The sequence below is a fragment of the Rhineura floridana genome, chromosome 8 (assembly GCF_030035675.1).
Source record: "Rhineura floridana isolate rRhiFlo1 chromosome 8, rRhiFlo1.hap2, whole genome shotgun sequence".
NCBI classification, from domain to species: domain Eukaryota; kingdom Metazoa; phylum Chordata; class Lepidosauria; order Squamata; family Rhineuridae; genus Rhineura; species Rhineura floridana.
Window position 1 is genome coordinate 9,476,593 of NC_084487.1, and position 27,804 is coordinate 9,504,396.

General features: G+C 41.7%; 1 protein-coding gene and 1 non-coding gene across 5 annotated transcripts in view; both read right to left on the reverse strand.

Annotated features, from left to right (window-relative positions):
* Window positions 1–27,804, reverse strand: part of DMTF1 (cyclin D binding myb like transcription factor 1) — a 49,207-nt gene that overhangs the window by 20,451 nt on the left and 952 nt on the right. Inside the window, exons 1-9 of one of the 4 annotated variants that reach the window (XM_061638137.1) lie at window positions 27,498–27,573; window positions 19,073–19,189; window positions 17,233–17,355; window positions 13,403–13,497; window positions 11,613–11,727; window positions 10,884–10,960; window positions 6,250–6,407; window positions 4,005–4,037; window positions 17–126 (exon numbers count right to left, since the gene is read on the reverse strand). In XM_061638137.1, coding sequence (XP_061494121.1) covers window positions 17–126; window positions 4,005–4,037; window positions 6,250–6,407; window positions 10,884–10,960; window positions 11,613–11,727; window positions 13,403–13,497; window positions 17,233–17,355; window positions 19,073–19,181 — 820 coding nt within the window. In that variant the 5' untranslated portion in view covers window positions 19,182–19,189; window positions 27,498–27,573. Of the gene's footprint in view, window positions 1–16; window positions 127–4,004; window positions 4,038–6,249; window positions 6,408–10,883; window positions 10,961–11,612; window positions 11,728–13,402; window positions 13,498–17,232; window positions 17,356–19,049; window positions 19,190–23,933; window positions 24,076–27,497; window positions 27,574–27,804 lie in introns of those variants that run through there. The other 3 variants (XM_061638135.1, XM_061638136.1, XM_061638138.1) reach the window with 3 other exon arrangements.
* Window positions 1,379–1,497, reverse strand: LOC133363512 (5S ribosomal RNA). The gene has a single exon (XR_009757687.1). It is a non-coding gene; the product is annotated as a 5S ribosomal RNA (ribosomal RNA).

The following is a 27,804-nucleotide window of genomic DNA, read 5'->3' on the forward strand; positions in this document are numbered from 1 at the left end:
ATTTCAGTATTTGTACCCGTATTGCAGGTGTCCTTCATCAGCCTGCATCGGTCTTTTACCGAAGAAGCACTTCTACCAAGGGCAGCTCCTATAGTCGCCCAGTCATTACCATGTTTTATCCGTAACCTAAATGGAAAAAGTATATTAGTATTGTGTACAAATGTTATTTCAATTTTAAATTTTTATTTTTATATCCTGTCCATCCTCCCATAAGAGCAGGGAGTGGGGCTGGGGCTAACACCAGACATACAAATATAATCAACTTAAAATAATTATTACAATCATAGCGCTTCCAGATTTTTTTTTTTTTTGGGGGGGGGGGAGAATGAATATCATAAATGGTTAGTTCAGATCTATTTTTTCTGTGTACATGACCAGCGCACAGGTGTCCACTTTTTTCAAAGGTATTCTGCTGTTTGCCATCCACACTGGCAAGTGGCACTTAACAGAATGTTTCTGCGTTGTGTTTCCTGGTTCCTCCCCTCAGTTACTACTCCCTCATCCTCCACTACCTTTTCACCTTCTGAGCATGCATATTTCTATTTGTACCTGTGGGAGCACACTTTTAAAATTCTTTTTCTTTTACCCAAAGCGCATGAGAGCAAATATTACCAACTCTTAGCTATAACGCTTAGCAGTGTGCATAATGGAGGCCTGTGCTTTCTTGGAGGATTGGGGGGGGGGAGACAGTATCCATTTCTATTTTGTTCTTTTCTAAAAATAAAATAAAAACTGCAGTCTTGAGCAAGGCTTATTTAATTATTATTAATTTGCAAAAATGTAAATACTGCCAACATTAAGAAAAATATACAGTGGCGGTGAACTGCATTAAAATCAAGAATCAAATTACATTCATAAAACAAGTACAAAATACATCACAAATCTGTAGATCAGATTACCACATCAACATAGCAGAAAAGCCTGGGGGAACAGATGAGTTTTAAGCAGGTGCCTAAATGCCAGTAGTGCAAGTGCCTGTCTGATGCTAACTGGATGCACATTCTAAAGGCCAGGTGCAGCCACACTAAAGGTCCTGGTCTTAGTGGACATATAATGAACCCCAAGAGCATACAGCGCTATTAAGAGGTTCAAAGTATGTGGGGAAGGAGTTTACAAGGTAAGGCCTTTCCGAATTAAGACTTCTACATATTGCACAATTGGTAATCACGAAGACCTGATATACATCCTATGATTACAGGGTTGTATCCAACAGTCGTATGCAGAGGAGACTCACTGACATTAATGGACATGACTAACTTTGTCATCGTTACATGCCTTCAAGTTGCTTACGACTTATGGCGACCCTATGAATCTTTTTTGGATATATTCATAGGGTTTCCATGGTAAGAGTTATTCAGAGTGGTTTTGCCTTTCTCTAAGCCTATGGCATCCGGTATTCCCAGGTGGTCTCCCATCCAAGTACGAACCAGGCCTGACCCTTCTTAGCTTCCGAGATCAGATGAGATCAGGTGTGTTCAGGGTAGTATGGCCGTAGGCATGACTAACTTAGGTCCATTAATTTCAGTGAGTCCACTCTGGAGTAGAACTTGGTTGGACTCAACCCCCATATGAACTGTGCAGAGATCTTGAGATAATAGCTCCTCTGAACCGGGCTGCTGAAATCCAGGCATGTCTTCAGCACACAATTGGTGGAAACAGGAATGCTCATATCATTTGGACCACCAGAAACAAAATTCCTAGGATATGCTCAAATAAGGAGCAAAAATAAATAGGATGTGGCACGAGACCACCTAACGAAATGTAACTGTGGACACATGGCAAACCACCCACCCCAAAAATGGGCCAATGAGCTTCCACACCAGTGGCAGTGACTGCAGATGGAGAATGGGTTATTGGATTTTTTAAGGTAAGGGGGAATCTGGATTAAATGAATGGGGGCGGGGGAGAAAATCTGTGCAGTCATTTTGATGCTGATGACATTAAAAGGACGCTGCAAAAAATTTGCATGCACGAGCCATATCAATTCCAGAATAAACTCCAGCACTGAAGCACCCTCAAATTCAACAGCAGAGCGCAGCATCACAAATGCTGATCTCTCCAGATACTGATTGTGCAAGTCAGTAAATCACACACTAGGCTAACAGTACTTTCTTTATGAATTAGAAATTGGGAGAAAGCCCAGGCAACCATTCTTAAATTCTGCTCTCTATAAGTGATCTCAATGAAGGTTTTACCAGTTTCACAGATTATGTAAAGTTTAGCCTATTAAGAGTTTACCATGTTGCGAGATCTTTCAAAAGAAAGGGGACATGAACGTCTTCTTGTAAAATCCCAGTGATTTTGCAAGTGGCTCATTTTGTGCGCATCACTGAGAAACCTGTTCAAATGTGATACAAAATCTCCAGTGCATTTCCCTGAAAGCCAGCACAGTCTGCACATTTGGTAGTCCCATTTAAACAAACACTCATTCTGTTTCTACCTCTGCTACTCAAGCAGGCTTAAATTATTAGATAATTTACCACTTCGTAGTTTAAGGCCTTCTTTGGAATTGTTTTCTAAGAATTCTGTTTCCATTCTAAACAGAACAAATTACTCTTCCCAGAATTGCTGCATTCACAGTGTCAACCCCCACACTGTAAACTTTGGGCTGGTTCACACAGAGATTTCGTGCGGGTCTGGTGCTACTCACAGACTCTTTTGATTTGCATGGTTCACATGATGTGACTGGCAATCAGCAGCTAAAACGCAGTTTCCCCCTTTAAATCCGAAGTAAAAACATGCTGTTTTAATCCGAAAAGGGAAGGTAAAAGTGTGTCCAGTTCTGTATCTCTAGGGGCTTGTAGATGCTTTAATCCGATGCTTCCCCTCTCCACGCCCACTCCCTCCTCCTCCCTTTGTTCATGTCATTTTCCGATTGGCTGCTGGCTCCCGTTCTGCAAGCCTGCATGGTCATTAGGAAGCTGGGTGTCTGATCCTTTCCCTTCAGTGTGAATGAAAAGCACCGTGTTTGCAGCTGGCTTTGACCCTATGTGCGGACTGTGCAAACAGAAAACGAAGGTAAAAGCAGTGTTTTTTCTACGATGTTTTGCTCCCATGTGGATAAGCCCTTTGTTCAACAGGAAAAGCCAGTGAGTTCACTTTAAAGCCTCTGAGTGCACCCTAGCCGTGGCTTGCACACTCATGGGGTGTAGTCAACAATCAAAGGACTGCATTAAATTCCTTACCGACAAGTAGAACATTCCTTTTGCCGGGGGTGGGGGGAGGGAAAGTAAATATTTTCCAACTAACCATCACTCAGCTGCCTGTGCACATAGAGAAACTTTACTCTCAGTGTTCTGGGTGTATTATTGTATTTCATTTTGGCATGACTAGTTGGTCATGCCCTTTGTATACTGCCTTGAGATCTGTAGGATTGAAGGGTGTTTTTTTAATTTTGAATAAATAAATACCTTAGCATCTGGTAACACAGCCAAGCATAACGGGTATCCATTTCAAAAGATGCTACAATTGTTTTATGATATTGTGGCTTCAATTACACAGACAGGTGTTTCATTCACATGTCCTTACTCACTATTCTGCATCACTCTCTGGCCACTGATACTGACCCCAGTTTTTGTGAGGAATGGGGAAGGAAGGAGACACTGGAGATGTTGTGTGAAATTGCACAGAGAGTGGCACTGGTCATGCTGAAAGCTGTACAGAAGACCTATGAACCACCTGCAGTCTAATTATCTGTCCCACACAAAGCAAGAGAACATGCCCTGAAAGTCTAATGCAATGGTGAAGAGGACTTGGAGAACACTCACTTTGCATGCCCAATTCTGTTGCCCCCTCCTGTCTTCTCCCCACTGCAGCCCACACCATGACTTCCTCTTCTAAAAAAATAGAAGGAGGAGGGGAGATGTGGCAGCTGGCATCCTTAGGGACCAGAGTCAATCCATGAGCCTTTAGTTGCCAACTGCAGACAAACAACTTTTGGGAAAGAGATCTGAAGGTTCTTCTGAACATTTTACAAAATCTGATTAATACAAAATAAAACTTACTCCTTGAGTTTTTCAATTTCATCAGGCGTGTACCTGTGAAATATATAAGCAACATAGTAATTAACAAACATGAAAAATGGAAATGGACTGCCTTCAAGTCGATCCCGACTTATGGCAACCATATGAAGAGGGTTTTTATGGTAAGTGGTATTCAGAGGTGGCTTTATCATTGCCTTCCTCTGAGGCTGCGAGGAACTGACTGGACCAAGGTTACCCAGTGAGCTTCATGGCTGTGTGGGGATTCGAACCCTGATCTCCCAGATCGTAGTCCAACACTCTAACCACTATGCCACACTGGCTCTCAATTAACAAACATACATATAATTTATTTGTTTTTAGACTTCCCATGACTTGGACTCGGCACAGCACATGAAAATACATGATTTTACTCACAAAGGAAAAGACAATAGTAACTTTCAGCACTATGGAAAATTTCAAAGTGCAATATATGTTATTGGATAGTTCTCAACATTAATTTGATGTTAAGGCACTGAAGAGAAAGAAATGGATATAGCCTTTGGCAGAGTTCTTACAATTTATTTATTTATTTATTATTTGATTTTTATCCTGCCCTTCCTCCTGGCAGGAGCCCAGGGCAGCAGTTCTGAAGTTCCTACCCATAAGGACAAATAGCAAATACCCCAAACAGTCATTAATCTTGTCAATGCATTATTTAAAAGCAAAAAGTCACATGTGCACGGTGTTATGATTGACTTTGAAAATTCATGTATGTGTTTAGATATGGTTTCAGAACAGAGCAGAAAATGGACCATTGGTCTCACCTGAAGGTCAAAATGGTGATTACGAAGGGGGAGCAATGGCGGGTACTGATCAGCCCAGCGGACTGAAAAAGGCGAAAAAAAACAAAACGAAGCACTGAGGCAGCAGGAGAAATCAACCACAGCCGCCGGCTGCAGAAGCCGCCGCGGCAACTTAAAAGGGCAGGGGACGGGGCCTGGGAGTAGAATGACTGTTAAAAAATAAAGCGCCGAGGCGGCAGCAGATATCGGTCACAGCCACCGGCTGCAGAAATCGCCGCGGCAAAATTAATGGGCTGGGAGACACAACTTAAAAGGTAGGGGCCGGGGCGTAGAACGGCCGAAAAACAACTAAAGCGCCGGGGCTGCAGGAGATATCAGTCGCAGCCGCCGGCTGAGGAAGTCACCGCAGCAAAGTGAAGGGCCGGGAGACGGGAGACGGCCGCAGCCGCAAGCTCCTGGAAGGAGAGAATCAAAAGTGTTCTGGCCAAGCCAAGCAGCGGGCCGAATCGGGAGCTGCAGCCGCAAGCTCCCGCCTGAGAGGCTAGAGGAACACAGCCGTGGCCTCTGCCGGAGCCGTGAGGCTCAAAAACTGGGGAAAAAAGGCAGGGCAAACGAGGATCCCCCCAAGAGTTCCCCAGGAAACACTGAAACAAACGAATTAAATACAAGACAGAGGGGAGGGAGAACGAGGAATCACATACAACAAACCTGCACACAATGTCAGACAAACACACAAAAATGACACAAGAAACTTAGCTAAAGCTACGCTATCTGCAAATATCAATCTTGTTCGTACGAAGGCAAGAATGAACTGGAGAGTGGGAGGGGCCTGACGCCCCTAGTCTTGACTTCAAAGACATTCTTGCCTTCGCACAATAGGTGGAGCTATAACCCGCAGTGAGGGCCGTACTCATATGGAAAAATAATGTAACTATTGGTAAAAGAAATAAACTACCAAGTATTAATCTATCTGAGCATATGATAAAAAGCAGCACTGACAGCCCTAACCTGAGCCCCTTAGCTCAGCAATTTCACATTGGTCCCCACCATGCAAGCCCTACACATGAAGCTCACCTTGGCCTCAGGCACTTCATACCTGAACATCTAAATGGAGTCTGTCCAACACACAATGCACATACATACAGATGCAAGGGTGCATAGACCCACAACTGTGTGAAGTCTTACATGTAGGTAGCTGTACATCTCACTCGCATGGCTCCATCACAAGTACAGCCCAAGTAACAACTGAGATTTTCTCAACTTACTAATGGTGAGAACTGTGAATCATGGTAAGTTATAGCAAGTGACTGATAAACAGAAATATACACCTCCATTACTTCATGCTATATCATCATTTTCCAAGTTTTTTTTTTAACTCCCACCTTAATTCTTTAGGTTGTAACACACTGCTATGATTTAAAAAGGACATCAGACCATTCATAACCGTAATCATACCATTTATCAAATGTTAGAAGGTTTCATACTTGCCAACGTGGTTTCGATCATCATACATGCGAAGTACTCGTCTATAAACAGCAAAGAGAGGCCGGTTCAGACCCCATGCAATGGTCCTGTAGAAATCTTTCCTTTCATCTTTTGACATCTCAAAGATGATTTCTGTGGCATCTTTTATTCCACGTGCCTAATCACATTAAGATTTGGATGACATATTAAGTTTCCCAACATTTTACACTAAAGACTGACACTTCATTAACAAGTTCTGCAAAACTATGTATCAAATATTGAAAATCTGAATAAATAACAAAATGCCTTTTTATTTTTACTAATTCAAAAAATTAAATACGGCTAAAAATGCCCAACATCTATTCAGAACTGAGATGGTACACCGCCCAGAGAGCTTCGGCTATGGGGCGGTATAAAAATTTAATTAAATAAATAAACAAATAAATGGCATTTAGGTATATAAAAAATTAAAAAACAGTTTGGAAAATGGGGAAAATGCATTTAAACCAGCCTTTCCCAACCAGTGTGCCTCCAGATGTTGTTGGACCACAACTCCCATCAGCATTAGCCAGCATTGCCAATGGTCAGGAAAGATGAGAATTGTGGTCCAACAACATCTGGAGGCACACTGGTTGGGAAAGGCTGATTTAAACTGAAACCAAATTTGGAAAGATATTAACATTTTTTTAAAAGTGTGATCCTGGAGATGCCAAGTGACTAGACTTGCTCTCTGTGGGTGGTATTTAATGTTAGTCCTACTCAGAGAAGACCCACTGAAGTTAATAGACTTAACTAACAGGTTCATTAATTTCAATGGGTCGACTCAAGAGCAGGGATTAGCTGAATACCACCCTGCTTTGTTTTATAGACAAATGGACATTTATCATCATCATCATCATCATCATTATTATTATTATTATTAATTGCATTTGTATACCACTCCATAGCTGAAGCTCTCTCGGCGGTTTACAACAATTAAAAACATTAAAAACAAATATACACATTTAAAAACACATGCTAAAATGCCTGGGAGAAGAGGAAAGTCTTGGCCTGGCGCTGGAAAGATAACAGTGTTGGCGCCAGGCGTACCTCATCAGAAACATCATTCCATAATTTGGGGGCCACCACTGAGAAGGAGCTTTCCCTTGTTGCTGGCCTTTGAGCTTCCCTCGGAGTAGGCACCCGGAGGAGGGCCTTTGATCTTGAACATAGTGTACAGGTGGGTTCATGTCAGGAGAGGCGTTCCATCAGGTATTGTGGTCCTAAGCCGTGTAAGGCTTTATAGCTCAAAACCAGCATCTAGAATCGAGCTCAGAAACATATAGGCAGCCAATGCAAGTGGGCCAGAATCGGTTTTATATGTTCGGACCGTCTGGTCCCTGTTACCAATCTGGCCGCTGCATTTTGTACAAGCTGCAGCTTCCGAACTGTCTTCAAAGGCAGCCTCACATAGAGCGCATTGCAGTAATCTAACCTGGAGGTTACCAGAGTATGGACAACTGAAGCCAGGTTATTCCTGTCCAGATAGGGGTGTAGCTGGGCCACCAACCGAAGTTGGTAGAAAGCACTCCGTGCCACCGAGGCTACCTGAGCCTCAAGTGACAGAGATGGTTCTAGGAGAACCCCCAAGCTACGAACCTGCTCCTTCAGGGGGAATGCAACCCCATCCAGGACAGGCTGGGCATCCAGCATCCGGTCAGAAGAACCACCCACTAGCAGCATCTCAGTTTTGTCTGGACTGAGCCTCAGTTTATTAGCCCTCATCCAGTCCATTGTTGCAGCCAGGCACTGGTTCAGCACATTGACAGCCTCACCTGAAGAGGATGAAAAGGAGAAATAGAGCTGCGTGTCATCAGCATACTGATGGCAACGTACTCCAAAGCTCCAGATGACCGCACCCAACGGTTTCATGTAGATATTGAACAGCATGGGGGACAGAACTGACCCCTGCGGAACCCCATATTGGAGAGTCCAGGGTGCCGAGCAATGTTTCCCAAGCACCACCTTCTGGAGCTGACCTGCCAAGTAGGAGCGGAACCACCGCCATGCAGTCCCTCCCACTCCCAACTCAGCCAGTCTTCCCAGAAGGATACCATGGTTGATGGTATCGAAAGCCACTGAGAGATCAAGGAGAATCAACAGAGTCAAACTCCCCCTGTCTCTCTCCTGACAGAGATCATCATACAAACAAGGCTGTTTCCGTGCCAAAACCAGGCCTGAAACCCGACTGAAACGGATCCAGATAATCGGTCTCATCCAAGAGTGTCTGGAGCTGGCCTGCCACCACTCGTTCAAGAACCTTGCTAAGGAATGGAACATTACAAAGTTTCTGTACATACGTTGTATGCTGGTTTTTGTTAATTGTTATTTATTGACAAATTTATATCTATTTACTAGATTTATTTACTAGATATATCCTCCACCACACGCACGCACACACGCACTAGGCACTCCCAAACACACACACACACAGAGAGAGAAAGAGAGAGAGAGAGTGCAAGATAGACACACTCACAAATGTGCCCTGCCAGCACTTGCAAACACCCCTCAGATCCCCCCCAAGGTGAATCCCCTTGCAATTCCCCCCAGTGCTTCCAGGCATTGGTGTGTGCCACCCCCATGGGCCTGCTAACCTAGCCTGTTCCTGCACTGTGTCACTGCCCCTTGCTGCTGCCCCGCACCACTGCTTCCCCCTTGACAAACGGCACTGCTGTGCAGTTCTGTGCATCATGCCTAGGTCACCTCCCTACCCAGGGCATTTACCTGCCTCCCACCCAGGCTGCTGCTGCCACTTGCCCCCAAATCACTTGCCTGCTTGTTCCACATCCACCCATCTGCCTTGCCTGACAGCTGCCCACTCACCTTGCTCACCCTACACCCAGCCGCCTCACTCACTTGGTTGCCTGCCTGCCCCGCCAGCCGTCCTTGCTTCCCTCACCACCTCACCTCACTTGCCGCCCTGCCCACAGTGTGACCACTTAGGAAAATATTATATAGTTCAATATGTTTGTATGTGTAAATGGTCTTTTAAAGTTCTAAAAATCAGTTTACAAAGATGTTAATAGAATTAACCTCTTTTTATTGGTAGCTGAGAACAGCAAAGTTAGATATATTGGCCCAGTTCAGACATCACAATAAGCCACAGTTATTGGCTTAATGTAAACAAGCAAAATGCTAGCATACACTGTCCAATCACCCCCACATTGCTCCTCTCCTGGTGTGAATGTGAGCAACAAGGCTGATTACAGAAGTGACAAAGCATCATGTGCTAGTATGCTGCTTATTCATGGTAAGCCATTAACCATGGCTTACTGTGATGTGAGAACTGAGCCAATATAACATGAAACAAAAATAAAGAAAGAATTCTAACTACACCAATCATTTAAAAAAGAAAAGCACTTAACAGTAAGTGGGATGATCTACTTAAGGGAGGTTATGTGCAATGGCTTTCCTTGGATGGGATGCTTGAGGTATTATGGTATTCTATCTTGAGACCCACTGGGTTTGTTACAACTAATAATTCTATGAAGAAATACAAAGGAGAAATGCAGAGGAAAACTCAGAGGAACAGTAAAGACAGGCTGGTTCAGACCCCATGCAATGGTCCTGCAGAAACCTTTCCTTTCATCTTTTGATATCTCCAACTTATTAACCTATTTACTTTAGGTATTTCTATACTGCTTTTCAGATGAACCTCATAAAAGGGTTTTTTTTTTACATAAAAATAATAAGCCAAGCCTAAATTTCGTTCAAACCATATAATAAAACAGGAAAGATGAGCTATAAAGTAAAAAAAAGAAGAAAGCTTTTTGAAAGCTAGACTCCTCCTCCCCTCAAGGCAAGATGGTTCTTGAGTAACATGATAATGTTATTTGTTATTTAATTTAATTTTTGTAAATTCTATTGCTTTTATTGTATTTTTATATTGTATTTTATACCTGTGTTTATTTTTCTTTGTAAGATGGTTCTTGAGGGCCTTTGGCTGAAAGGCGGGGTATAAATAAAATTTAATAATAATAATAATAATAATAATAATAATAGCCCTGTGATAGTAAATGGAGGAGAAAGAGGCCATCTCAGCTTGAATATGCATTAATAAGTCACATTATTAACCAGTTTGTTAAATAATTACAAAAAAAAGAGGATAGAGGCTGCTTGTAATTCTCCCTCTGTAGGTATTGCTTCTTTCCCCATAGGTGACTATGCTCACTAATTTAACAGTGTTACAGTACAATTTTAAAAACCTTTTTGAATAACTAGATTTATAATGTCTAGTAAGCTTATTAAAATTGTGCCTATTAAAGTAATTGTACATTATTTTTTTCTATGTACTTTCAAAGGATTAAAATTCTTCAAAGGCAGTGCTGTTCATGAATGCTGTTAAAATATTAACAATGACTTGGATCAAGGTTTTGCACGAGTGGGAGGCCTCTTAGGCTACAGGGCTTTCCCCCTTGCACTTCTCCACACCAGTATCTCAGGAGCTGCTTTTCAGGGGAGTAGGAAGAAGGCAGTGGGAAAGCCCCATTGCACAAAACAGCATCCGACTCAAGGAAAGCCTGGATCCAAATCAAGCCAATCAATGTTATAAAACGTACTAACATAGAAAAGACTGGCCACTGAAACTATCAAGCTCATTGAATGCAACACAAACCTTTAAATAACGTTCAATGTTGCTCATCAAAATGTCTATTTCTTCCTTCGACCACATTCCCTGCTTCCATTTGTGACCTTAAAAAATGGAGAAGACACCATCACACAAACTGCACATCAGTAAAAGAAGTCAGTATTTATGGAGAATAGGTAGGTCAGACAAGGGAGAAATCAGGGATCAAATTTCCATTACTACCCAAGGCAAAAATGTTAGATTTAACTGGTGCCAAGCCAATAAATTATATAGCATAACTTTCCCCATCATTTTCCAAGTACATGTCATGTGGAATGGCTCTACACTTGTGTTCCCGACTTGACAAACACTTATCCCTAGGCTTATCATGTGCACAACTTCAAAATCTTTAAACTCGGTATGTACCCAAAATTTATGCTTTTAGCATTGATGTATTGTGCATAACAGTTGTAAATAAAAAAACCACCAGTATTTCCACACAATAACCAAAGAACAAAAGGGCTGGAACAGCGCAGTAACTAATGCAACAGAAGTTATTAAAATCCATTTGTTCCCATAAGCCAAATATAATCATCTTGAGTATGTTTTCTCTGAATACTTTTAACAAAACATATGGCCATTTTGTATCAAAGCAATGTTACAAATTTGTGTGTTTTTGTCATATATTATAAATGTTTGTAGTGCACAAACTACTCATAATTCGTGTCACATCAAAATGTAATATGCCTATAAGCATACAGGAGAATGTGAACTTGCCTTTATTCGTTAATGAATCCTTGTCCTCTTTCGTTGTAAACCAAGCTTGACTAACTGCTGACACTTCTTCATTAGCTAGAGTAGAGATTTCATCCAGTTGTTCATTCTGGAGTATCTGGGGAAGATAAAAGTTGAAAAGGAGGTCTTCAAATTGTGTGTAGTTGTGTTGCTTAATTTTGTTTAAAAGCAGCACCACAGCAGCAGAGAGTAACAGCAGATGTTGAAATGCGAGTGTGCCAGCGTGTGCGTGCGTTTGCCTAAGAAAGCAGGCTTTTACCCTGCAACAGCATCACTGAGACTGGAGACTTAGTAAAATAAGAAAAGCTACTTTATTTATAGAAATACATAGTAGATAGAAAGGCATACCTAGTTCTAATTAACTAGCTAAGATGGAGGCATAACTCCCAGGTGTAGGAGTCAGCCCCATGCTTGGAGAGACAGCAGACAAAGGGATGCTCCTCTCTCCTGGTCAGCCGGAGGACAAAGGAGTGGAAAGGGCGGAAGGAGGAGGGGCAGGTAAGCTTCCCTAAAGGCGTCACAGTCTAGCGACAGAAGGAAGTCAGTCAGAGCATCACAGGTAAAAGGTAAACAAAGCCTATCCATCTGAAGGACCCTAGCCCTATCTTCCCTCTGGAGCTTAAACAAAAGAACAAAACAGGAGTTGCTCTTGCCCCACTTTCAACATCATGAAGTACTTATAAGGATGCAGTCACATTGCAAGGATTAACATTCAAATTCTTTTATACTGAAATCCCCATTGATTACGCTGAATCAAAATGGTACCCTAAGAGTTACATATATCCTGCCTTAGATTGCAGAAGAAAAGTTAGGAGTTTCTCTCAATTCTAGGATGGGGAATCTGTGGCTTTCCTGCCCTAGTATGTTCTGTCTAACACCACTATGCTGTTGCAGAACAATATTCTGCTATGGCTCTTGAATATATGTTTCTTTGTACCTTTGGTAAATTTCTGGTAAAATTTATTATTAAATATATAGCTCATCCTTTTCCCAATGAAGCCAAGGGTGGCAATAATTCCATTATGGTTTAAATTCTAATTAACATTTTAACATAAGAGACGCCAAACAAATATGCCATCAAGTCTTAAAAGAGAAGGAAATGTATTTATAGGCCATTGCATTTGCCAAGCTACCACTGAAATAAGTGGAGAGTGCTGCACACTCAGCAGTACCGAGTGCATCCTGGGCAACATGTGGAGTTCCGGCTGCCATTTCGGCAAGGATTGCAATGTGGATTTCCTGTTTCAAGAATTAAAAGTGGCCAGAGAAATAGACAATGAAGAAACAAGTGAGCAAAGTCAACAGCATGCAGACAGTTATAAGAAAAGCATTTTTTGTTTCAGAATACTTACATGCAGACACTTTCAACTCATATTTACTGATTAGGCAAAAAAAGGCCAAGAACAACAGCATTAAAGGGCACCAGGTCAATAAACGCATTAACACTGACAGTGATCCTGTGTTTTTGTTTTATAAAAAGGACACAAAATCTTTAGAACAAAGTTGAATACACAGAGAAGCATGCTCAAAGACAGTTGCAAACAGCTTTTACGCTATGGGCAGCTACTGAAAACATTTTGGTTCAAGAAGACTTTCCCTGAAGTGTGACCCACCCATTTTATGGAATAATAACTGTAGAATGGAAGAAAAGGTTTTATTGTCTTCGATTTACTGAGTTTGTAATCTTTTGCAATTTTATCTTTATTTTATTGAACAACGCTCTGGGAACTGTTGTGAAGCAGTGTATAAATCTGCAAATAAATAAACAGTACCTGGATCTGAGTAACAGTTCCTTCATTAACTTCATTGTCAGCTACCTCAGTGGTAGCAGTCATAGTCACCTCAAAGCTCTGATCACTTTCTGAAACTTAAAAATATGTAAAATGTAAATTAGTACAGCACTTGCACCTCTCTTGTAACATATTCCATACATCACAGCAGCAATCCTATGTACTCTTACCAGGGGGGGGGGATTGTGACAGTACTCAGCAGCAGAGCTTGGAAAAGTTACTTTTTAAAACTACAACTCCCATCAGCCCCAGCCAGCATGGCCACTGGATTGGGCTGATGGGAGCTGTAGTTCAAAAAAGGAACTTTTCCAAGCTCTGCTCAGCAGTGCGGAGTATGAGAAGCTCATTTTTTGCTGCCCATAGCAGCCATTTTGTGTTGGCACCCACCACACTTTTATCAAGATATGATTACCGGTATCTCATATTTATTTTTTATTTTACCAAAAAAGCACTGCCTAGGAATATGCCCCACTGAATATAGTGGGATTTACTTTTGAGTAAATATAAATTGATTTGCAGATTATTCTGCACAGCTGTGCAGGCTGACACTTTTTATAAACTCATATATTAAGATCCTAATACAGTCTAAGGCTGAAATGGGTGCTGCATTCTACTACTTGTTGGCGTAGCTATATGATAAGGGGAAAACATTAACAAATGCTTCCAAATTATGGAAGCCAATTAAGATTAGGGTGGGGCCGAAACTACTCCTAGTTTCATTTTCATAGAGAGTGAAGCACAAGGCTTGTTCAGGGTACATAAAGGGAGACTGACTGAGCTATAGTCAAATTGAGCTTGGGAACTTTACTGAGTTGGGTCCTTTGTTTCCACTAGCGTCTCTCGCAGCCTATGGAGGTTCCCTGAACCTTGCCTTTTTGGGACTGCCAGTTCTCCTTTAAAAACAGAGTAACTTCTTCTAGAGTGATTCTTCGGGATTTGGTGTGGATTCTACAGCCTTTCAGTCAAGCCTTGTCTTGCCTTTTCAGAGTCTACAAAATGAATGCAAAGCTCCTACATCAGCGGCGCCAGAGTTTCTACGTGTTTGTCTACGCAGTTCACAACTTCAAGGATGGGAAATTGAATCTATCCATGAAAATGTCCAGTTTGTGCCTGTTTCTCCAATGAAAAGTTTTTTGCCTTGCCAAACTGCAACTTTCAAAGCAAAAATTCAAACTAACAATTATTCAGCTCAGCCATAATTCAAACATCAGCACAGAAGAAAGAATCAGTTCCCCAACTACTGATACTGACATCTCTCTTGCAAGCCAACTGGCAACATTTTTGCTGTATCCTTATAAATTATTGTTTACACCTCAATCATTTCTATTACTAGACAATGTATATTAGTTTTAAGGAATTTGTTGCAACTTTTCATTTGGAGTGTGTGCATGAGACAGAGGTCTTTGGAGTTACAAACACAAAATTGGACAGAACAGGCTATTAAAAGTCACAATATATCATTAAAAGTTCATTTAAAATGGAAAACTTTTATTAAATACAATGTTCCAACAACATTGCATACAACATGTCCATACAACATAAAGTTTAAGGTTAGCAACTTGGGAGCTTTATTGTTGCAGAACTAATGAGGTAGTTTGATAAAGACGTACAGGTAAAACTGTCAACGTATAATTTTCATCACTAACATGTTCATCCAAAACAAACATTTCAAGTTGTTCGTCTTCCTCAGCAGTATAAAATTAGAAGTGTACACACAACAAATCCTAGTAGAATATATCATCCATTTCAAGTGGTTCAATCTCAGTGATATGCAACGATCTGCAATATTTAATAAATGTGTTACAAAATAGTATGTGGTGTCTTTTAATATGTCTGTTCTGTTCAATTTTGCGGTTCATGTCTGCTCTGTTTAATTTTGCAGCCCGACAAAAACGCCCACCTTTTTGTTAGGGCTTATTTTCCTGAAATATCTTTTCTGGAGACACAGAGTTTCACTAGTCTAAAGAGCTGGCGATACTATCATTTATCATAGGACATCAACCCCTGGATTTGCTTGAGCCTCCTTAATTATTTTGCACATTTAAAAGATTATCCAAATGCTGAAATTATTTAAATATCAGTGTCTCATGACTTGTCTCATCCCCTCTCGAGATTAAAAAAAGGTAAAGGTATCCCCGCACTTGTAGTGCGAGTCGTTTCTGACTCTTAGGGTGACGTCTTGCGACGTTTACTAGGCAGACCATATATATGGAGTGGGATTGCCAGTTCCGTCCCCGGCCTTTCTTTACCCCCCGCTGGGTACTCATTTTACCGACCACGGATGGATGGAAGGCTGAGTGGACCTCGACCCCTTTTACCGGAGATTCGACTTCCTCCTTTCGTTGGAATCGAACTCCGGCCATGAGCAGAGCTTCGGCTGCATTACTGCTGCTTACCACTCTGCGCCACGGAGGATCTTCCTCTCAAGATTAGCAATCACATAATCAAGAGCAAAAATGTTCTATCTGATAAATGGAGTTTATAGAAACAGGAAAGTGGGAACTTGAATGGCCCAGCACTACAGATAACAAGAACTATCAGGATATACAGGTAGTCCTTGTTTCCATTTACCATTATTATTTTCTGAAGACCAGTCCCAACACCTGTAATCCCCCCTGCCCCAGGTGTGAACACATTACGCAGTGGAGGTGAAGTCCTACTAAAATAGCTTCAATCTATTTTCAAGTGATACAACTGAGCCACACTGACAGCAAAATGACACGGACAGTCCTTCAACATTGGAAAGCCCAGGCCACACCAAGCACAGAAAACTGGACACAAGACCTTCTGCAACTAGCAGCCCATGGGGAAATTCTGCTCCATAAACAACATTAAAAAAAACCCACAAACTTCCAAGAGGTTTGGAGTGCATTCCTGGAACTCTTTGCTGAGTAAAACCCACAATGGAAGAGGTGGGAAGCGCAATGCAAGGATGGTGACTTCTCTAACCCAACTGCTGTTACTCTGGGACTCCAGCAGAACTCATTTCCCTTAAGTCTTATCTGAGCACATGAACCTACAGAACATGCCAAACAGCTAACATCAAGGGGAAAAAGGGGGGCGGGGGGGCATGAGGGCAGAGGGAGGTAGGGCAGCAGGCAGGGGCGATGTTTGTAAACACGGGGCCCAATTGGGAACCTTATGGCAGGCACCGATTTCCACGAAGCAGTGGAAACAAGCGCTGCCACTCGAGGGTTAAAAAAGGTGCAATTCCCCCAGTAAGAGTGGGTCCCGATTGGTCCAATCAGTGTTTTGCTGGCTCTGGCAGCAGGGAGGGAATAAGGGACTGCACTGTTTTTTATTGTAATAATGTGAAAACCCTAATAAACTAAACATTTTAAAAGTTATGTGTTGCGATAGGAGGAGGGATCTACCCTAAGACAGTTGGGGGTGGGATAACCTGTTGGAATCCCTCCAAGACCGCAGGGTCTCTTTTCCGCCTCCTCTCCATGCAGGGTGAGGTCCATACTCCCTAAAATAATCCCCCATTGTGGTCCTACCCCCTTGCCAGCTGCTTCAGTGTCTACCTTCTTTAGACCTCTCTAAGGCACACACATGAGGAACCTCCATGCCTTTTCACATTCTTGTGAGAGCTACAGAAAACAGTCCAATCACAGACTTTTGCTCCCATGCACAGGCATCAGCACTGTGGTGGATAAACCACTCTCTTCTCTTATTTGCCACCCCAACATCCTGCCTGAAATAAAGCACTCCTCACATGCAGAGGCAATGCCCATATTCCTGAAAATCGCTTTCTCACTGTACTTAGGATTGTGTTCCTACAGCCCTTCCATTAGCTGTGATCGACTTACTTGGAACTGCAACAACAGAAATGCATGGAGTGGTGTCATCAATACTTTGGTCATCTTCGGATGATAAGCAAAGCCTTTTATGAGGAGGTCCAATGCTGTCTTCAGAGTCTACCTCATCTGCCTCTAAACACACACAGAAAAAAAGGCTGTGGATAAAACTCATAAGGAAAGCTTGCTCAGCCCTTTCCTACTGTTTAAATGGTTTTTTGCAAATTAACAAGCACCTTTTATATAACAATGCAACTGGAAATCCTATGGAAAATATGTTTATCAAGAGACATCAATTTTGTTAAGCTCTTGCTTTCAGAAGCAAAGGCAGTCAGCAGAGAATATCCCCACTCTAGCAAACACTGTAAAGATAATTAAAATGCTTTTTAATATGTTCTTGAACCTTTTTAAAAAAATGTTTTTTAATCTTTTTTTAGAAGATGTGTTGAAAGCTTTTTTAAAAGTTTTTAATTTGTTTAATGTATTTTAAAGTCTGTTTTTATGATGTTTTAAAGTGTTCTTAGTGCTTTTGTTTGCCGCCCTGGGCTTCTGCTGGGAGGAAGGGCGGGATATAACTTAAATAAATAAATAAAGCCCATTTTAATTATTTGCAGCTGTTAAACACTAAATGGAAACAGCCTGCTACTTAGTTTATTTATTTATTTATTGCACTTGTATACCGCCCCATAGTCGAAGCTCTCTGGGCGGTTTACAGCAATCAAAAACATTGGTTCTAAATAAATAAGGAGCAGCTTCTTCCCAATGCCGGCCTAAAAAAGTATTAGTTTGTAGAACTCCAATAGATGTCACACTTCACACAATACAAATTAGATAATTAAAATAATGAGTTTATGTCTAGACAGTGGATATTTAAAAGTAACCCTAATAGAAGCTTTGTCAAAATGTCCAAGATATATGGTGAAGATGTATTTATCTGACTGAATATGATATTGTGTAGAAATCTATATACATTTGGGTAAGTTCCACAGAAGTGTTTAAGTGTTTTTCCCCCCTTCAAACTTTCTTCCTTCAGGCAACCGTTCCTATGCTGACTTCTCAGCCAAGGAATCTAAGACATCTTCTAGCATATATCCCCAGTTCGAGTGGGTCATGTGCCAGGCATGTTGGGCCTCACCAGAACTCTGCATGAACTGGAAGTAGAACATACACAACCTTGAAGTGTACATTGCAGGGAAAGTTTAGTTAGTGGGGGACCAAGCTGTTTTTGAAGAAAGGACTGTAGCTCAATGGCTAAGCACGCGCACTGCATGCAGAAGGTCTACGTTTCAATCTCTGTCATCTCCAGTTTAAAGAATCAAGGTGATGGGAAAGCTCTCTCCCAGAGCATGGAAAAGTTACTTTTTTTGAACTACAACTCCCATCAGCCCAATCCAGTGGCCATGCTGGCTGGGGCTGATGGGAGTTGTAGTTCAAAAAAAGTAACTTTTCCAAGCTCTGCCTCAGATGCTGGAGAGTCACTGCCGGGAAGAGAAGACAAGACTCGGCCATATAGACAAATAGTTTGACCTGATATAAGGCAGCTTCCTAAGGGAACCATCACTGACTTTCTGACTGGGAAACCACTTCCAAGTAACTCTAAAGTTCACCAAGCAGCTTGAGCAAAAAAGCTTTAGAACAAAAATCTTACAAGAAAATCTGCTCTGCCCAAACTGCGGCATACAAATACCCAGAGACAGTTCAACAGATACTATTCTGCTTCGCTTGTTGGTTAACTGTTTTTTTTAATTTAAGACATTTATATACCACTTACTCATTAGCATTTCTAAGCGGTGTTAACTATAATTTGAAATAATATGGAGAAAGCATACAGTCAAATAACAGTTGTCTATACCATCCTGAGGGCAGTGAAGAATAAGATTTCCTTCAGTGTCTTGGGTCAAAGTCACAGAATTCACGGTTTCTACTGTCACTGTGTCAGACTCTTCTTCAACTGTGCTCATACTCAAATCTAAAAAGAGATCACAGATTAGTAATCTTTAAATGACCAGTTCAATTTTGAGCCTGTAAACTACCTACTATCCCAGAATCAAGATGAACTCATGCACTGGTAAAATGCTAAGTACAGAAAACATGACTGAGGTAAGAAAACCCACAACATTATAACCAATGCACAGATCTGGATAATAAACTCATAGCTGATGAACTCACATCCCATCAAGGGACTTAGCTCCATCATACTGACTCACAGAGTATACCTGAGTAGGTTTACTCAGAAGTCAGTTTTACTGATTTCAGTGCGGTTTATCTCATACAGACTAGAAAGCAGGTTAGCTGTATAATCTTCTGAAGTCTCTTTAGGACAGCCTTTCCCAACTAGTGGACCACCAGATGTAGTTGGACCACAACTCCCATCAGACTCAGCCAGCATTGCCAATGGTCAGGAAAGTTGGGAATTATGGTCCAACAACATCTGGTGGCCCACTAGTTGGGAAAGGCTACTTTAGGAGCTCCACCCCAAGTCACTGGAGCACGTACCAGGTGCCTCACTTCAGCAGTTGCAACAAAGCATTCCATACTGGTAAGCAAGTAAGGGCCCACCACGGATTAAAAAAACAATGACGGCCACAAACAACAACCATCTCTCACCCATCTGTATGCACTCCACAGAACAGAACTGGGTGTTTGCAGCACATGGATATCAGTGCTCACAACAGCTCTGCAACGTACTCACAATGCTGATATAACTAAAGGATACTTCAGTCTTGCAAATACATCTATAAACATTGCTAGCGTTTAAAAAAACAATAAACCATCTACCAATCCTTGCCTGTGGTAGTCACTTTTGGCCTAAAGAACCAGCTCTTAAAATGCTTCCCTGCCTAACCACATGGACGCTAATTTTGCCACCGGCAACCAGGCAAAAAGGTATTTACAAGACTATAATACTGACTAGCTTGTGTCTATGCAAGCAGACAGCTATCTTACCAGGACTATAAACTTGAACTACAATAAGAAGTAAAATGTTTATTATTTCCATGGCACATATATAAATTAGGTGTTGCACATGAAGTAGAAGTCACAATATGCTTTAACAGTGTTAATTTTATAGAAGGATTGCAAATTGCAAGCAATGTCTTTCAAAAACAGGTTAGTTTAATTCAGATATAGGCTATCCATAAGCTAAACTGTGCCCATAGACAATATCAATATTTGTAGGATCTGTCACACATAGGGTTGCCAGGTTCATGGCCTGAGACTGATCCCTTCCTCCTGCACAACTTTTAAAGATACAGAAGACCTCTTGGAGGCCGGGCCTGTGCCTTTAAAAGTTGTGCAGGGGGAAGGGAGTATTCCACCTTATGGTTTTTCTCATTACAGTGTTGCAAGAACACCTGCACTTGGCTGACTTTCTCTTCTCCTAAAGATACAGGAACAGTCTCAGGCCATGAAACTGGCAACCCTAGTCAGACAATAGATCCCCAACTGTGCTCAACAAGTCTATAGATGTGTTGTTTCAGATCCACTGGACACTGTTCTTCTTCTATTAAGAGATAAAGAAATTGGATGTAGGAAATTTGAACGATCAACATTCAAATTCTCAGGCTCCAGAAAATATTAGAGCATTATTTATTTTATAAAAGGCACACCAGCTGTTAAGGAAATTTGGATGTGGCTTCTGATAATCAATCCAAGAGATCTGTATTTTGAAGGTTTTGAGAGTAGCATGTACCTTTTGAAGACTTCCATTCTTACTATAACTTTTAACAACAAATATAATTACAGAATCTTTCTTTAGAAACTCATGTTATTCAAACTAACAGGCCATCCACATACTAAAGATTTAAAATACCTAGAACTAGCAATCAAGTCATTCAAACTGTGACATCATTAAGCAGAAATCCTCTTACGCAAACATCTACTAAGAATGGATCCAAAAATGAACACGGTTTGCATATAGGGTTCCTAATATTTGTTTATTTAAGTATTTATAAACCTCACTTTCACATCATAAGGTAGTAAAGGGCACATGAATTCTACCATCAACAGGTAGAATCACCTGAGGGGAGAGGGTTGAGGGACATGCGTGTGCTGCCATTGATTACAGAAGTACCATCTCCATCACCAGAAACACTTTGATCTCTGGTTTTACACCAATCAACCACTATGCTGCCCAACAGTCTCTCTGACCGAGATTGTCTCTAGCATGGTGCTGGAGGAAACCAGGACAATAGCCCTGGGCAACTTTAATATCTATGTGGCAGCTACTATTATTGGTCTGGCTCTGAACTTCACAGCTTCAATGAAAACCATGGAGCTGTCTCAAATGGTTATCAGTCCAACACTCTGGGAAGGGCACACCCTTGATGAAGTCTTTGTCCAGAGTGATGCGGGGGATGGACCAAAGATAGAAGGGGTGCAATACACTCCCTTATCATAGTCAGACCATTATCTAGTAAAGTTTGGATTGGTAATGACAATTCCCCCCTGCAAGTCTAATGGACCCATTCAGATGGCCTGCCCTTGGAGACAGATGGATCCTGATGAGATCCTGATTGAGAGATTTTCCAGTGGACAAAGGTGACAATACCTGACAGAGGTTCAATAAACCACCTGCTTCAGCCGCTTCAGCTGGAAGTGAAAAAGTGACGTGTGGGTATATCAAACAACAGGTGGGTCACACTGCACACTGATCAGACCCAGACTGCATAGCTTCAGCAAGGTATATGTATCTTCAGATCATGCTCTGGGACCAACACTGACCTACTTTAATAGGAGAAAACTCTATGATCTTTGAATTATTCCTATGAGTCTCCGACTCCTTATTTTAACTGCTGCAGTATCTATCTTCTCCATCTACAATTTACACTTCTTTTTGAGAAGATATTCTTGACAGATTGTATAACATGGATCTTTTGTTTCACAAATTGTCATCTAGGACCGACTCAACAGCCCTCTAGAGTGCTATGATTCATGGGATGCCCACCATGCTGGAAGCAGAGTTCAAGCTCTTAAGAGTTTCTGAACAGATCCTTGTATGAATAGAGGTTGTGATTCAGAATTTTCTGCAATATCACAGTCCTTATTACTATGAGGGCCTTTGCCAAAACATGAAAGATTATCCAGAATTTTTATATAGCATCAACTAAAACTCTGTGAGATCTCTATTGGGGTTTTTTTATTCAAACGATTTTTAGAGTTGCAATTTTCACTTAAGTGCATTTTTCATAGGATTTGAGGGAGTTTTTTGAAAAAAAATCCTGTTCACAGATTTCATTCTCATAGAGCCATGCACAATGATAGAGATGTTATATGTTCTGAGTTCTGGAGTCCGGAAGATGGGAAGACAGTCTACCTTGGATGGGGTTGCACTCTCCTAGAAGGTTCAGGTCCTGTAAGGATGATTTGGCTACTGTACTCCATGCTCTGGTAACTTCCAGATCAGGTAATTACAACGTGCTCTACATGGGGCTGCTCTAGGCTACTCATAAACTTCAACTGGTCCAAAATGCAGCATCCAGAGTACTGGCTATAGCTCAATTTAGATCTTATAACACCCCTGTTTTAACAACAGCTGCATTGGTTGTCAGTTCATTTCTAATTTAAGATGCTCATGCTAGTGTTTACAGCCCTAAATGACATAGGCCCTAATGAAAGATCACCTCCTTCCCTACTGACCCTCGTGGCTGTTTAAATTGGCAGATGGGCCCCCCTTGGTATTTCCACCATCCTCAGAAGTTCAGAGGATGGTGGCCTGGCAGAGGGCATTCTCTGTGGCAGCCCCTAAGTTGTGGAATTCAATTCCCTCCCCACAGTCTGGCACCTTCAAAGTACATCTTTTATCATATGCTGACAATACATCTCTTCACCCTGGCTTTTGACTCTTGAAATATATATTTTTAATATCTTCCCTAGTTGTGAATGTAGATTATTTTAAACTGTTTTTAATTCTGTATTTTATATAGTTATGATCTGCCTGAGTCTTTCTGGTGAAGGGCAGGTAATACATTTAATACTAACAATATAAAAATGGAGAGAGGTTTCTTCATAGCACTGCCTTTGCTTTTGATATGGGGAATGAAATACCATGAAATAGGACTGTGGGGAGTGAGATTATGATGAGTGAGAAGTAACCAAGACTTTTGAATGTGTAAAAGTGTTTTGGTAGAGCATGGACAATTACAAACATATACTTAAAAGGAGCGAGGCACAAGGCGGTTAGGAGAGCAAAGCTGGTTGTGGGTGGCATATAAACATAGTACACCAGTGAAGACAGAATAATATGTTCAAGAACTAGGTTACCTTGGCCCTTTATTTTTCTGCAATTAATGAAAATTTGAGAGGTTTCATATAGCACTTGAGAGTTGTTTACTATCCACCAATGTCCTTCCCCATAGCTAAGTTAAGATGCCTGATCAGACCAAAGGCCCATCTAGTTCACCATCCTGTTTCCCACAGTGATCAACCAGATGCCTATGGGAAGCCCACAAGCACAGCATTAGTGTAATAACTCTTTTTTGAACTACAACTCCCATCAGCCCCAGCCAGCATGGCCACTGGATTGGGCTGATGGAAGTTGTAGTTCAAAAAAGTAACTTTTCCAAGCTCTGGGAATTCAGAGGCATTTTGCTTTGGATGCTGGAGGTAATATACAGTCATCATGACCAACAGGAATTGATAGCCTTATTCACCAGTAATTCTCCATGTTTACTCATAAGTCAGTCACGTTCATCAAAGGCCCTTTCCAAACTTACCTGAAAGTGTCATTCTTGCATGTTTCACTCATTCCTTGATAGATTATTTTGGTTTGCCTCAATGTCACTTTCTGTTCTGGGGAGCATGGTTTTAATGACTAATTTCCTCAACCCCTTCCCTTTTTTTATAGGGGAATAGCTCTATTTTGCTATAAAATACAAAAAGAAATGTAATAATAAGCTAACAACGTCTGTGCTCTGTGATGATCATGCATAGGACAGAGTAGACTCTGGCCCATGAATGCTAATTATTATTATTTATTAAATGTCTACCCCACCCTTCCTCCCAAAGAAACCCACGGCAGCAAACACATTTACAAGAATTTTTTAAAAAAAAATAACCATCCTTCTAAAAACAAAACATTCCAAAAACAGTTGCAGATAAAAACATTCTTCTATCTAGTGATCTCTGGGTTGCCAAGAACAGTCTTCTTCAGCCATTAAATGCCTGGATAAACAGTTATGGCACAGTAAATTTGTTGATCAAGGTTAGAACTAATGGCATATTTTGCAAGTTCTGCATGAAGCTGTTAGGTTTACTGAGCAATTTTGAACTGAAATAATGCATCTTGGAAGGGAGTATGGAAATATGACTATTTTTGAGCCACTATATAGCAATTGGGACTTGACAGCCAGTGTGGTGTAGTGGTTAAGGTGCTGGACTACGACCTGGGAAACCAGGGTTCGAATCCCCACACAGCCATGAAGTGCACTGGGTGACCTTGGGCCAGTCACTGCCTCTCAGCCTCATGAAAACCCTATTCATAGGGTCACCATAAGTCAGAATCAACTTGAAAGCAGTATTTACACTTTACATACAGCAATTGTGGGTGCAATAATATACAGTAGGGCCCCGCTAATATGGCGGGTTAGGGACCAGGCCCCCGCCATAAAGAGGAAATCGCCTTAAAGCGGGGCCCTCATAGACTATAATGGGCCACGTCGTGCAAAAATGACGTCAAAATGGCACACGACGGAAAAAACCCGCCGTATTAGCGGAACAAGCGCTGTAAGAGCGGGGCCTTTCCCTAATTGAAAACCGCCGCATGAACGAAGCGCCATAAAGCGGAACGCCGTAAAGCGGGGCCCTACTGTAATATCATTTTGAAAGGCACAGTGTAGAAGAACAGATTTTTGGAAATGTAACGTATCCATCAGAAAGTTGAAGTAGGCAATGTATGTTGTGGCTGTAGACTCTGGAGTAGGGGTAGCCAATGTGGTGCCATCTAGATTCTGTTGGATTGCAATGTCCCTTAGTCCTAGTGGTCAGGGATGCTCTAAGGCATGAAGCCAGCAATCCGCCGTGCATTTTTGGTTGCAGTGAAATAGAAACAATTTATTTCAGGATATTATATGTGTAAAAAAAAGGTAAAGGTGTCCCCGCACTTGTAGTGCGAGTCGTTTCCGACTTTTAGGGTGACGTCTTGTGACGTCTACTAGGCAGACCATTTATATGGGGTGGGATTGCCAGTTCCTTCCCCGGCCTTTCTTTACCCCCCAGCATATGCCGGGTACTCATTTTACTGACCATGGATGGATGGAAAGCTGAGTGGACCTCAACCCCTTTTACCAGAGATTCGACTTCCTCCTTCCGTTGGAATTGAACTCCAGCCATGAGCAGAGCTTCAGCTGTGTTAAAATATCTATGTCATGTTTCAGCTAGGAAAGGATGCCACAACAGCTTACAAAATAAAAACACAGACAAAATAACATACTAACAAAAATATAAAAAGAGCCCTGCTGGATCAGACCAAAGATCCATCTAGTCCAGCACTGTTTTCTCACAAAAGCGAACCAGTTGCCTATGGGCAACCTGCAAGCAGGACTTGAGTGCAGCAGTGTTGTCCTTATTTGGGATCCCCAGCAACTTATAATTAGGGACGTACTGCCTCCAACAGTGGAGGTAGAACACAGCCATCATGGCTAGCAGCCATTGTTAGCCTTATCCTCCACGAATTTGTCTAATCCTTTTTAAAAGCCACCCAAATTGGTGGCCGTCATTTCCTCTTGTGGGAGCAAATTCCAGAGTTTAACTATGTACTGTGTGAAGAGGTACTTTTTTTTTTGTCTGCCCAGAATCTTCCAACATTCAGGTTCATTTTTCAAAGAGCAGCCATGTAAAAGGCAGCCAGCGTCAACAGCAAAACAATCATATTCAGGACAAGAATCATTCAGTGTTAACTCTGCAAGTAAAGACAATCTTCACTTACTTTCCAAAAGCTAAGAGAGCATCTCCTATATGACTTGATTACCAGAGATGGGAATTCTAAAGTCTGAGCATTACTTCCAAGAAGGTCTTGTCCAACATACCCACCAACATAACTCAGAAAGAGCCAGAACGCAAAGCAGAATCTCTCCCTCCCCACGAAACAATCATAATGGGTAGGCAGAATCATGAAGCAAGCAAGTTGCCTTTTAGATACCCCGGCCCCAAACTGTTTAGGGCTTTAAAGGTGATAAAAACACTTTGAAATAGGTTCAGAAATAGATCAGGAACCAGTGTAGTTTGAACACAATTGGAGTAAGGACTCTGAATAACGCCCCGCAACAGAAGCTGGCAGCAGCATTCTGCATCAGCTGCAATTTCAGCACTCTTCAACAGGAGTCCTACACAGAGTATGCTACAACAGTCCAATCTGGACATGACCAAAACATGCGTAACAGTGGCAAGACTTGCCTTCTTAAAGCAGCACCAGTCTTTGCAACAGCTGCATCTGGAGTCCAGAAGCACTCCCAAACTGCAGAGGTAGCGTTACCCACACCCAGAATGTTAGCAGCACTAGAATATGAAAGTTTTTAAGAAAGCTTCAAGGCTGCTGATGCCATTAATCAGCCTTTAGGGGGCCGCAGAACTTTGCTGTTATGGGGTGCGCAATACATATAGTTTAAACTCCAGCACGTTAAGAGATAGAAAGATGCCTGTTACGCAATGTGAACGTGTAAACTCCATTGGAGGGAGGTGCTGCATTACATTCTGGCAGCATTATGCAGGACTTCAGGGGTGCAACAGGAAAGGAGGAAGACAGAAAAATTAACTGACAGGGCTACACTCTCTACCCTTTATGGACTGGGCAGGAGATGCCTGAATAATTGGAGTGTGTGTGTATATGTGTAAGACATGCAATGTTACATAATGTGGAAAGGCAGTACGTACGTGTGGGGTGCAACAGGAGAAAGAATAATTGGCAACATTACATCCTGGCAATTGATGAGATAACGCTGCCAATTATTTCCTCCAACTCCCTCTCTTCCCTTATTGCACCTCTACACACGGTACCTTTTAAGTTATAACATTTCAATCCTACACATTCCTATGGTATACTGCACCACTTTTCTCTCCCCACAGCTTCATTCTCCCCTCCTGTTATACTCTTTCTACTCCCTTCTGTTTTTCCCAGCATAATTGTCTTTTCTAGTGAATCATGTCTTCTCATTTTGGACACATAAGACATGATTCACTAGAAAAGACAGTAATGTTGGGAAAAACAGAAGGGAGTAGAAAAAGAGGAAGGCCAAACAAGAGATGGATTGATGCCATAAAGGAAGCCACAGACCTGAACTTACAAGATCTGAACAGGGTGGTTCACGACAGATGCTGCTGGAGGTCGCTGATTCATAGAGTCGCCATAAGTCGTAGTCGACTTGAAGGCACATAACATCATACCCTCGCAGCGCCCCACGGACAGCCCCAGAATGCATTTCACAGGGCAAGCGAAGAGCGAAATGTCAGAATAACTGGAGGTGGGAGGAGTGAGAAAGAAGAGACGAGACTATACGTGTGTGTGCGCGCGCGCGTGTGTATGAATATAGATACACACACACAAAAAAACACAGGAAACGTTATTATACATTTTGGGGAGGGGAGACGGTA